Source organism: Aspergillus pseudoviridinutans (assembly GCF_018340605.1).
Source record: "Aspergillus pseudoviridinutans IFM 55266 DNA, scaffold_2, whole genome shotgun sequence".
NCBI lineage: Eukaryota > Fungi > Ascomycota > Eurotiomycetes > Eurotiales > Aspergillaceae > Aspergillus > Aspergillus pseudoviridinutans.
In genome coordinates this window covers 1,142,470-1,154,857 of record NW_025091282.1, presented here as the reverse complement: position 1 = coordinate 1,154,857, position 12,388 = coordinate 1,142,470, and the positions used below count along the sequence as shown (strand labels likewise).

Below are 12,388 nucleotides of genomic sequence, written 5' to 3'. Positions count from 1 at the left end.
GTATGGACTTACGTATGCCCTGCAACCTCTATCTGCCTGTGTACAGGTAGACTAGTGTCTCCAGTCTCCACTCGCAAGCCTTTAGCGCGCGAGTCAGTCAGTTCCTGTATCCCTTACGTAATCCCAGGCTGTTTGGTATGTGTATTGTCATCTTGTGACGATTTGTCTTTTTGGCAAAGTGTATTGTACCGTACCCAGTTGGTTCTGATACCTTAATGCGAGGACTGATGTTATAAGTACAATACCATTAATTCCATTATATACTGGGTATCTATCTAAGTGATGATCATGAATCCGCATGCCTATGCGGCCTCTGTTCCGATAACGGAAAGTAATGATGCGGTTCGTTTTGCGAGTCGACCCATCGTCGCCAGTCCCACCAGCACAATCCAGCTGCACCGGTTGAAGCTTTTGCCTCATGCTCATTTAAGGACTCGGATGAACTGCGCTCTTTCGCTCGCTGCAGATGACGCTGTCGGCGGCTGACCCGGAGGATTAAAATCACCCCGATCACCGCGAGGGCCACCGCGGTCACAGGAACGATCCATCCCGCTTGTGCTAGGATATAGTCAGTAGCTAGTCCAAATGACACTGTTGCAAGCAGGAACTTACCATGTAGCCCCTTGGCACCTTGCGGTGCGGATGTAGGGGCTGCTGCACCGGGTTGTCCCAGGTTGTAGTGCGATTCTGGGTGGTCAGGGTCAATCCAAGGAACGGAATTGATTCCCACAGGAGGAATGAACGGTTGCGGATCGACCTCGCCAGCTAAGCCGTATGCCTCTGCTTTGTTGCAGAAGTCGTCCGCGCAATAGCCTTGGACGTCCGGCGATGGGGTGAAGGTGAACTGGTTCCGCGACTTGCCAAGGACCCCGCCCTGGCCGTCGACTGCTTCTACATACGACCAGGGGTAGAAGGTCGAGTTGGTGTACATGGTCTCGAATCCCTGCTTGTCGACTTGCCCTAGGAGCTCGTAGGGGCCGGTCGAGTTTGCGGCGCCGTAGAAACGCCAGTGCTTCACGCGCGTTGCGCCGTTCCAGCTCACGTAGAAGGTAGTGGGCGAGAAGCCATCGTTGGTTTTGGCATAGGTCCACAGAGCGGGCACGTCGGTCGGGTTGCCCTCCCACTCGAACTTCAGGGCCCGGTAGTTCATGATCCGGTCCTTGTCGATGTAACCCCAGAACACCAGTCTGCCTTGCTCGTCATGCTCGGAGATATACGCATTGTTCCCCCACCCGATAAACACATTCCGGTTCGGTAGCACCTGCATATTCCCCTGGCTGGAGCTGATCATGTCGTCATTCAGCGGCTTGTATTCACGGACCTGCGTCGCCGTCTTGGCTACGTGGTCGATGAGGATGATCATGCCGGACGAATAGGGATGCGTCTGGTTGTAGCCGTTGTAGCCGTTGTTGTACAAGGACAAGAGCGTATGGGTGGCGTTCTCGCCGAGCCAGCGCGCATCGTGTTGCTGCGAGAAGCTAAAGTTGATGTTCTTGAAGGACGGATCGGCGCCATGCAACCGCCACAGGACCGAGCCGTCCTTGCCGGAGATCTTGTAGATGCAACTCGTATGGCGCGAAGAAATCAGGTAATCGCCATCTTTGTTCTTGTCAACCGAGTTGATATGGAAATAATCCCACGGAGACCGTGGCTCGAGCCCGGTGCCGGACGTGTCCGTGGACGACGGGTAGGTGTAACTCATGGACGGATCGACGTGATCCAGAGACCGCCATTCAAACATAACCTGATTCGTTTCCACATCGATTTCCTGGAAGACGCTCTCCATCAACCAGCCCATGCCCGTTCTGACATTCCAGAGGCTCATGTCGAACTGCCGCTGTTGATAGACTGTCATCAGCGCCGTCTTGCCGTCATTGACCAGCCGGAACTCATGCATATCGCTCGATGCAATCCCTCCGCCGGTGGTGACGGTCTTGACAATGCGATACCGGTTGTCCATAATGACGCCATGACCCCTGCAATACCCATTCTGCTGGATCCCTTGGAAGAAGCACAGGTGATTCGCTCCCTTGTACTTGCATACGTGCATGCCATGGGCATTTCCAGGCCCMGAATTACCCCAGCCGCTCCATACTAAATTCTGCCAACTATCAGCTGATCTTCCCACCTAGTCGTTCGACTTAAATAGCGATAAACCCTACCCCTTCAGTATCATAGATATATGGCCCCGAATTATCCGCCTCGTACGGGCCAAGAAAGATGTACCCCGGACTGAGCTTTTTCGGTTCGCTTTGTTCAACGGTGAAGACCGGCGGGTACAGATCAGGCCTCTAGAGATAGCGCCGGACATCATCGATTAGCTGCAATGTCCTGTCTCACATTGAGACGCCGCCACTATCGTTGAAGAAAAAGAACGTTATAAATAGCAGACTTACGGATTTGAACTCGGAATCGACTTCTGCGACGACGCGCTCGAAGCAACATAGCAGAAGGACCACCAAAAATGAAACGAAGCGAAAAGCTAATGACGGAGCCAATCCTCCAGATACGCGAGTGAGGACAATCATGTCATGGATACTTCATATCCTCGCATTCGGACTCCGGCGGAGAGAAGGAACTCAAGGACGGCGGGAGTGTCGAAGAGGTCGCAGTTGACACCACAAGGGCGACGAGGAACAGTATTGAATGATGTACAAGGTTCAGAGATATATGTGACACTTTCCCCAGGGGAGAGAAGACGATCGGAAATGATCTGCAGAGAGACGGGAGACACGCGGAAGGTTGACGCAGCACTTAAGCGTCTCAGTTGAAGAGTCAAGACAACGCAGCTTCAAGCTTTCATTCTGAAGCCATGGGCCTAAGGTAGTTATCTAGCTACATAGACGTACCTATCCTATCTCTCGATCCCACCTAGACTGGACTCTACCGATTCAGAGACTGACCCAACTAAACAAATCCGGTCTGGTGGGCCTTGAGCATTGCATACGCCATCAGTTTTCTATGATTGGTCTGGTAGAGTTGCGCGGGGCTTTTAATAGCATGTCCATACATGATACTTAGATACATGACAAGGAATGGATTGCAGGTCTCCTGATGAAATAATAGCCCCAATGAGACTGACAGTAAGTTGAGATTCGACGGTCGAGATACAAATGAAATTATCATCGTCGCCGATAGTGCACGTCGACACAAGAAACAAGCTCCCGCCAGGGAAGATCAGTTCATGCACTCAACTACGCAGCGCAAATCCCAACTTTCGTGACTCGTGGTTTTGGGGCCCATTTGGAGAATCACAGATGGAGTATTTTATAGCTTGATGATCGTATACTACCCTGTCTGAGATGACCATATCCAGGTATTATTCTACTAGGTATCAGTAAAGTAGATATCCCATACCAATATTACAGCCCGTATATAACATCACCGTATCATACCCGTACCATATATCCCGTCCCAAAACATCAACCATCTCCTAAAGCCGAGCAGACAAGCCCCGGCAAAGGTAATCTGAACTCCGTCCAGTACCTACGCCACGTCACGCTACCTACTCTGAGTAGACTACACCAAAGGTTAGCAGAGGCCACAGCGTCAGTACGGTCCAGTAGTCGAGACTGTGGCTGAAGCCACCCCACTACATTCGCCGTATTCGTATAAAGTACTGTCCTTAGGGTAGACTAGTTTCATCCTTGCTCCCGGTTTTGGCGTCAGGGATTGTTGGGCATGGAGTTAAGGAGTGCGTACTGCATAGGATATTTGCATAGGGTTACGTACTGGGCTACGTACGACTTTACGAGCATACATCACGGATTCCAATCGACGTGGCACGATTCTATCTACTGCTGAGTGTTGTCCCTTCCAGACCGATCATTGACAGTTGATAGCTGCAGCAATCAATGAATACCTAGTAACCTGCAGGTGTCGTTCCTTGATATATCACAAGACACGATTTGCCTATTCAGATTCAGTCTGGAGACATGTTCTTGATCTCGGGTATTCGGCATCCTCAAGACCAGGTTACATACCTGACAATTAAAATCGTCAATTATTGTCAGTATGCTCCAGCCGAGAGGCAATATCTGCCTGTCTGGGACAGCCAAGAAACTACTCCTGTAGCCAAGCGCGCGGGCAAGTAACGAACGTCCAACATACCCGGTAGGGCTGCCCATCTCGCAAGCTATGTCTCAGCCAAGACCGGTGACCTCCCAATTTCCACTGAATGCCGGCATGATTGGGAATGCCGAGCTTCCTGTACATGTACCAAGGAGGCCAAGGAATGGTAGGGCTGAAGATGTGGAAATATCATAGGCTAGGAAGGAGCATTACATTTCGGCTTTATTGAGATGGCTAGGCAGCAGCATTTTGGAGATCTATTTCTTTCATAAAGGTGGTCTGAACTCTCGCTCTATAAATTCCAGCCCCTGAGCCAAGTAATTTCTCCACCGCGCGGTCTTGGACGAGAGACCACGACCAAATGGGAAGATATCATTCGCCAATTGTGCGTTGAGGATCAAACCCCGAGCAAAACGAAGGTGGGCAAACCAGTGGTAACATTAGGGAATCAGCATAAAACATATTTTGAAGAGATTAAAGTAACGTTCAAAGTCTAGAACGTGGGACAGGTCAAAGATCCACGGCGCCAGCGCACATGTCAGATCAAATAGGATAAAAGAAAATCATTACCGAGAGAAGCGCTTGAAAACCATGGCAGCAGCAACTCCAGTCGCCAGCAAGGCTCCACCCATGGTGAAAGCCTGCAGAGCGGCGTTCATCATCTGGCGCCTGTTGCGAGTGCGGCAGCGGTTGAAGAAGTCCGCCATGTCGTTTCCGCGGGGGAAGGGAGTGTCTGGGACCTCCTCGCCCAGGAACTCGCACAGCGGTCCCCAGCCATCCTTGATCTGGTACTCGAGCAGTCTCTCCGGAGGAACCAGGCTGCGGACCTCCTCCACGTGATCAAGGTAGACCTGCTTGCCCTTATTGGGGAAGTCGCCACGGAAGAACGTCTCGAAGAACTTATTCAGCATGGGGTAGTACATGCTGGCGGCCCAGCTGAAATGGGAAACGAGACGGTGTTCGGGGTCGGTGACACGCCAGTGGACCGTCTTCATGACGGAACTGCAGATGAAGTTAGACTTGAACTTCTCTTCTGAATAAATTTATAGAGCAGCACATACGCATGCCACGAGTCCACATCACGGGTCGACAGAATGACTTTGGCGTTGGGATAGGCTTCGATCAACTCTTTGGCGAAGGCGCAAGCGGGCCAGTCGCAGACAGCCTGGAGCGACATCAGCGGTTGCTTCCCACCTATCTTTCCAGCCATTCAAACATACCTGGCAGTCTCCCAGCAACTGATCCCATTCCTTTCTGCCAAACTCACCCACACCGTCGTATTTGGCGCAGAGAGCATCGTGCCACATCAGGCAGTCAGGAGGGTTTTCCACGCTGGCGGACATCATGTGGTAGCATTTGACGTATCCCAATCTCTCAAGGGCCTTGCGGAGGGCTAGTAAACTGTCAGACTGGTATATACGGCTTGGATTCACAGGGAACAGAACATACACGCAGTGCCAGTTCTTCCCACTCCAAGCGCAAGCACCTTCATAGGCACTGTCCGGTGGCATTTTCTCCGGTCAATGCATGTGTCGCTAGTGAAGATATCTGTAATAGGCTGAGGAGGCAGGTTGTCGGCGTGCATCAACGACATTGTATTTTGTGGGGAGAAAGGTATAGTTCTAGGTGTTTTATTTTGAAAAACGCAAGAGGTATCCGCCGATAACGAGTGTGTAGAAGGATGACCTTGAAACTTGGACAAGACGCAGAGATAACAAAGGACCCAAAGAGAGCACAATCAGGTTAAAAGAGAGTAGTGTTAAAGCAAAGAAAGGACGATGGGAGTGCTTAAAAGGAGACCGATCCTCTTGCGATGTAGATCAACGATAGTTATGTATGACTAGATTAAGTGCCTACCATTCCCAGAAAAAATAGTAGCCGGTGCCAAGGACTCTGTAACTTGTAACATCTGAAAGAGTGAATATAGAATAATAATTAGTTGGTAATCCAATTGGGGTTGGCAATGTACAGTGCTCCTGTTACAAGCGGATGAAAGCTTGGAGCAATCCGCAATCCTCTGATTCATTTGCAGTGTACTCGCGTATGCATTGGAGACGGTTATCAACCTAGTGCGTAATGTGGCGTTGGTAATTTTTCTTGATTCCCTATTCTTGTTCTCGATCACGCTGTCTCCTTCCTCTATCCACCTGTTTACTTTTCTCCTTACCCCTCTAACCTTGGGGGTTGAACTCTGATCTCCCTATCCGTATCTGTCTTGACTCCGCCCACGTTTTGGTTCAAGCGCCGCCGACGACTGCAATAACGTCACTGGCTGACGCACCTAAGAAAAAGCAATGGATCGTCAGGAGGAGACACTCCGACTTTTTCCACCAGAGAGATATCTCAACGTACGTGTCTAGTTTGTAGATAGGCGCTTTAAATGTGTAACTGCGTACGCCCCTGACAAAGCTCTTGCTTGACAACGGGGCCACTTGAGACGGGGAACATTCAATCGTATGGGCCTCTTAGAGTGGACAGAAGGGAACTGCCAAGACCGCCGGACCACAAAACCCAAAAGATCTGCCGCGTAGACACCCTGATGAAAGTGATAATGCGGAAAGGATCATTACTCAAGACGGTGCGCCTCCGATCCCTGATTGGGTGCGGGTGGCCGTGCTGACGCGTATCGAACTTGACAAATAGTACCTATCCGTACACAACGGTCTGAAACGCAGGTACCGCCCCACATTTCACTCATAATGATAACGGGTTATCCGTACTCCATACAGGTATCATGACCTGCACATAAGTTAGGTAGTCTAGAACTTGGAATTTCCCTGAGATACCCCTGTGTGAGTTTGGCTATGAATCGATTCAAATCCTTTTTCCAAAGCAGAGACAACGCTCTATGAAGCAGCATGCGACAGCCGTAGAGAGTGCAGAGACGCCAGATAACGGTCATGCATAGAATTCGGTCCTCCGGGCTTTGGGACAAGTCCAATGCCTTTGTAATCGGACTTGCAAATTTGTAACATTGCCAAGACTACATTTGACGTCCAGTGTCAGTCTCGGGCTAAACTCCGCAAGAACTCGGTACAAAAGACTAGATGGGGATAGGATGACCGTATCATTTATCCTTCTAGAACAGGGCCGATATTCCGGGTGGGGGACTGGGCCTCTTCAACCGCAAGCGAGATAATGAGTACGGAGTAAGTAACCCTGCAAATCTGTAATACTGTCGTGTGTTTCTTGCCCTGTTTACCTTTGATTTCGTGCTGGTATTGAGATGTCCGTACGGAGGTCCACTTGTATAGCCTCGAAGGTTGCGTTTTCTTGGTCTTCCGTCCCGTCAAGGCAATCAAAGAAAGTGGATTCAAGTCTAAAGGCAAGTGGCAATGTGGTTCTCTGCCGATTAGTCCCCGTCTGCCGTGTTGTTGCCCATGCGTGACTGATCACTGTTGTGGTCATCTTCATTTCCCCTTTAATTGTCGTCGCCACAAATCAAAGCTGCATCTTCGAGAAGACCACCCTATCTGCCGTTTGATCGACCTGGATTGACTCGTGCCATGGTGCCAGTGGTAGTCGCGATTTCAGGCTCCTGGGCCACTGGGTGGATGGCCTGGGAAGCCAAGAAACGGAGACGGCTGATTGTGACATCGATTTTTTGTTGATACGTTAAGAAGCGTCGGATGCCTTATGATGATCTTCGACAGGCTCCAGTTCAGTCTGACTTGGTAGATGGTAGGTATTGGTCATCGACAACTGTTCAAATTGATAGGTGCTTCTGGTTGGGTAATCTGAACTCTCAAAGTATGAGTGGTATGGTCGCTTGTCGAAAAGTCGCCGTCGGCCTCATGTGGAGCTCCTGATCATCATCCCATGTAGTACCGTAGGGAGTATGACCCATAAGGCCTTTCAGAAGGCTGCTGATCTCTGAGTCGCCTGTGAGTTTGCTACATGTCAGCTCTTATCTATAGCCTTGTTCCACCTGGGCGAGCAACTGAGAGCCATGTAATCCGCCCATGTGCCCGCAAGAGAGGCGAATGTCCAAGTCAAATCGTTCAAAGAGGGATAGAGAAAGAGATTGTATTCTGCTCCGCCATGAGAGAACATGGCATCAAGCAAAAGACTCGGAAGGAACCTGGTATTGTGCCTTCTTATACCTGATGCCAAGACATGTTGTCATAATATCTACTACTATCGCAATCGCAGACCCCGGTCACCTCACTCTCTTCAACCATCCCAGTTTTGGTAAGAAGTTCTCTTTAACTCAGATCCCAGGCAGTCAGATTTAGCTCGCGAACGTTAATTGAGCTTAAATGAAGTGGCTGCAACCTGATAGATCATAGATCTTATTGGTATTATTGCTGCCTGTTGCTGTTGGATGGGTTAGGTCGGCATCTCTGACCATCATGTACCCCGCTAGCCTTGTTCAAGCACACGGCAGTTTTTTCGGCTGTTATTCGCTGGCCCTACACAGTGCATCTCTCATTTGTGCTGCCTAACTTCTGAACCCTCAATTCCCACAAATAGGGTATCAATGTATTCGAAATTAGATACAAGAGAGAACGGTGAATATGATGCAGATATGGACGTCATGAGAAATGCGCCCAAATATGTGACAATCCTTAAATCAAGCCCTCATAACTCCGTGAGATGACCATATCCCAAGGTCACCTTGATGCAAATTAACGTCCGCTTTATCAACGTAACGGCAAAGGGAGTGAAACCCTTTGCGACGAAATTTGGCCCCCAAGTGCTCACTCTAGCTTATCCAAGTGTTCCAGCCTCGTAAGCACAACCTGTTTGCTTGTTTCCTCGATTTCGCCCGCGAGAAACACCTCATCAAGAATCGCATATACCTGCGCACATCCTCCAGTTAGCACCATGGTTGTTCCACAATCGGATTGCATCTCCTGCAGCCCTCGATGTCCCTGGCTATAACCACGCTAAATAGACCGCACGCACCTTGTAAAAGTTGAACACCAGATCCAGCTCGCAGACATTGCCAAAGAACTGGTCCAGGACCTCGACGAAGAAATGTATAGCCTCTAGATAGGCTAGCTCATTGTCCGTCGCGTCAACGCACACACAGAAGAACAGCCCTGCATATCTCCGGTATACAATCTTTGTACTCCGCTTGAACTCAACAAAGTTGGACTGATACTTCTGATCCCTGGGAGCGACAAGGCGATGAACCTGATATCAACCGGTTAGTCGTGCGAATTCGATATTGTATAGCAGAGGAAGGAGGGTTGTCGGAAGACCACGCACTTCGCCCTTGAGTTTTATTTTCTCCTCATCCTACGCAAGTTACGAGTTAGCACCTCGTACCAAAAGCAGAAAGATAAGACAACTTACGCTATAAGGCGCATACCACTTCGCCAGGCGTGTCTTACCCCTGTTCATCTGTTAGAAGGCAAGGCGAACTCAATCAGTCCAGAGCCTGTAACTCACTGGCGGTTCTGCACCAGTATGAATGAAAGAACCATCCCGCTTTTTATTTCCCCGGCGGTTTGCAGAATTGATGAGGCGGCGTAGTAGACCACATGTCAGTCACTACCTCCGGGAGGTTCTCCGCAATGGTATCAGGGCCACGATCCTATATTGCCGCCACTCACCGCCTTTGCTATGAGATGGCACTGATATTCGCTGTTAACGATCAAGATATGTCGATGACGATAGATGCGGATTCGATACTACTAAGCTTAGTGACTGGTTACACTCCTTTCTACATCTAGAGAGCGACAGACTTAATGGCAATTTGCGATGCGAATGTTGAGACTGAACTGTTGTAGAACCGATACTCCTAGGTTACAAATGCTATGACAAGGTGTTATGAAAGAGTCCTTCCGCAAGAAATCGCAAGAAAATGGGAGATTGTGAGATCCGTTCGCCGTAAGTTATTAGTATATTGCCGTTTACCTGCCAAAAAACCTGGCAAACTTCACGGGGAATCGAGCCTTGAATGCGCCAAAATATCAGTATAATCTGTCACAAATATCAACCTCAGCAGCACGAGGGGCAAAGGCTTACCGCCGGGCTAGGAGGCGTTTCTGGTGCCGTTGAATTCCTAACACTATCGCCATTTGATTCCGTGTACTCATCATCGTCATCATCGTCATAATCGTATTCATCATAACTGTCGTCTTCCTCGGAGTGAGGGAAAGCCCTGTCCGGGTCCCCATTGTAAACAATCCACCAGCCTATTCTCTCGCCTGCGGCGTATTTATCTCGGAGTTGGGTCAGGGCTTCCGTGGCACTTGGATCCAAAGGGGAGTCCTTAGCCAAGTCTTCGGGGTTCCAGCTGAGCCCGGGCGCCTTAGCACCAGGTTCGGAGAGTGTGATCACCTTGGCCGCGACGTAGGCATAAGGCTGGCTGACGGCAGTTGCGCTATCGGTGTCTTCGGGGTCATATTGCTCGATGAATTGTAGGTCCGGTAGACGAGCTACGATATCCGGATCCGTCTTCTTGAAGCATTCGGTGAGCAGTCGACTTGTCGCCGGTTGCTGGACGTATTCCGCTGTAGCGTCTTCCAGGTTGTGGAGAACGATGTAGACTCGGATACCGGTGAAGCCGGCGCGTGGCCACCGGAAGCCGTGGACCATGTATACAGGCATGGCGGGGATGAGCTGGAATCGGTCGCTAAATCTGTCGTCTCTGGCTGGAGAAGCGAGGGTGCAATGGCCCAAATGACTGTATGCACAACTTCATATTAGCCTTGAAGTCGTGCGAAGGGCATGCCGTTGCACAAAAGGTATGGCAGGGTGGAAAGAGGTGTTTGCTACCTGTCGCATTTAATCGATCATTTTCCAGGTGGACTGGGAACTTGGCGCTAACTCAAAACCCCGTCGACGAATGTTTCAAGAATGGTGCAACGGTGTCACCATGCGCCTTTGGACCTGTCTGCATCGCTCTGCCTCTTTTGACAATTGATATGCAAACAATCAGATATTTAACGACTGTTTTTATGCACTAATTTTAGCGCAGAGTATCCCCATGCGGAACTATGGTACTACTGCACTTCAAAACTAGGCAGGTAAATCTCCGATCATCTCCACTTAAATACTATGACTTTGATGTACGGAGTGCTATTGCGCCCGTGTTGTATTCTCTAAAGGAATTAGGCAAATGTATCACTTAAATCATCATGAAGTTGCCCCATATCCCTTCTTCCAGCTGGCATCAAAGGTTGCCTTATCCACAGCAAATTCTCTGATATAATCCCTCTCCAAATCATGTGCTTTTCTTCCAAGCAACACCAAACTGTGCAAAGGTGGCCCCATATCCACCTCTGACAGTTCTTTGAGAGTGCCCACAACCAGTTTCTGATCAGGACCGCCGACTCTAGCAGCTCCGACCGCAAGGCTGTCGGGTCCAAAGACACCTTCCTTTCGTTCTTCCTCGGTTTCCAGCATCTGGCTCGCACATTGAGCGACGGTCATGTACCTCGGGGGTTCAAATATCCTCCGTCCTCTGGCCATGTTCTCATACGATTGCTCCTTGACCTTGATATCCAAGAGCACTAATGTGTGGAGACCTAACTGAATGTTTTCCTTGACCCGGTCGTAGTAAGAGGATGGCTTCCAGTTGTCCGTGAAGAACACCATGCTCACAGTTTGTCCGAAATTGTAAAGTTGCAGACCAGTGCAGCCGATGCCGGACATAATCGAGGCGTTCGGGATAACCTTGGATTCAATGCCCATCTCTCGAGCTCGGAGAACCAAGTCCGTATGTGTCGTGGCGCTTGTAGGCAATTAGGCAACGTCGGACGATCCTTAAATGCGAGGGAACCTACCCAAAAGGATCGCCAACTACAAGGAATGCGATATCCACCTTGTCGGCTCCAGCCAGTATCTCATCACTGCCGGTCTCAACCAGTTCTCTGTCTGCTTCAATAACGGGACGTCCATAGAACGCTTCCTACTAATGCACCAGTTCATTCTTTAGCCAACTATCATACAGCAGCGCCTCGCAATGGACTCACTAGCTTTTCTTTGCTCACTAGCAGAATGCTTGTGTATGCCTCAAGGTAAACCCGCTCAGCTCTCTTGACAACCTCCAGGCCTTTGACAGTGATGTCAGTTTCATCAGCGAGACCAAGACCAACGAGGTACAACATCTTGGATGAAAATTCAATAGCAATATTCGTCCAATGGACTTGACGTCTGTAGAGCGGAGAATGTCACCCCCGTCCAGAATTTCTATCTTCCACCCCACCAGCTACGGCGGGATAAGCGGAATGCGGAAAAACAAAAGCCCCGAGCTTCGGAATGGTCCCTGGCCGCGCTTGGTCTGTTTCCTATCAGATCAGATCGTTCTATAGTTTAAGCGTGAGTGTCGTGCAGTCTGATAATTGGGAGTGTCATCCTTCAT

At 49.8% G+C, this 12,388-nt stretch overlaps 5 protein-coding genes across 5 annotated transcripts; all 5 read right to left on the bottom strand.

Moving 5' to 3' along the window:
• Nucleotides 1-286: 286 nt before the first annotated feature.
• Asppvi_002464 (arylsulfotransferase family protein) lies at nucleotides 287-1,960 on the bottom strand (the record flags this gene model as incomplete). The annotated part of the gene is made up of 2 exons (XM_043298446.1): nucleotides 287-558; nucleotides 613-1,960. 2 exons carry the CDS (start codon nucleotides 1,958-1,960, stop codon nucleotides 287-289), a joined length of 1,620 nt encoding a protein of 539 aa, XP_043154381.1.
• Nucleotides 1,961-4,637: 2,677 nt separating this feature from the next.
• Nucleotides 4,638-5,665, bottom strand: Asppvi_002463 (sulfotransferase family protein; the record flags this gene model as incomplete). Its single annotated transcript, XM_043298445.1, has 4 exons — nucleotides 4,638-5,073; nucleotides 5,133-5,236; nucleotides 5,292-5,464; nucleotides 5,521-5,665. The coding sequence occupies 4 exons, from the start codon at nucleotides 5,663-5,665 to the stop codon at nucleotides 4,638-4,640; spliced, it is 858 nt and encodes a 285-aa protein (XP_043154380.1).
• Nucleotides 5,666-8,771: 3,106 nt separating this feature from the next.
• Nucleotides 8,772-9,503, bottom strand: Asppvi_002462 (AP-2 complex subunit sigma; the record flags this gene model as incomplete). The annotated part of the gene is made up of 5 exons (XM_043298444.1): nucleotides 8,772-8,873; nucleotides 8,980-9,210; nucleotides 9,286-9,315; nucleotides 9,373-9,412; nucleotides 9,469-9,503. 5 exons carry the CDS (start codon nucleotides 9,501-9,503, stop codon nucleotides 8,772-8,774), a joined length of 438 nt encoding a protein of 145 aa, XP_043154379.1.
• Nucleotides 9,504-9,932: 429 nt separating this feature from the next.
• Nucleotides 9,933-10,632, bottom strand: Asppvi_002461 (uncharacterized protein; the record flags this gene model as incomplete). The annotated part of the gene is made up of 2 exons (XM_043298443.1): nucleotides 9,933-9,974; nucleotides 10,048-10,632. 2 exons carry the CDS (start codon nucleotides 10,630-10,632, stop codon nucleotides 9,933-9,935), a joined length of 627 nt encoding a protein of 208 aa, XP_043154378.1.
• Nucleotides 10,633-11,160: 528 nt separating this feature from the next.
• dph5 (diphthine synthase) lies at nucleotides 11,161-12,134 on the bottom strand (the record flags this gene model as incomplete). Its single annotated transcript, XM_043298442.1, has 3 exons — nucleotides 11,161-11,758; nucleotides 11,811-11,935; nucleotides 12,000-12,134. The coding sequence occupies 3 exons, from the start codon at nucleotides 12,132-12,134 to the stop codon at nucleotides 11,161-11,163; spliced, it is 858 nt and encodes a 285-aa protein (XP_043154377.1).
• Nucleotides 12,135-12,388: the final 254 nt, after the last annotated feature.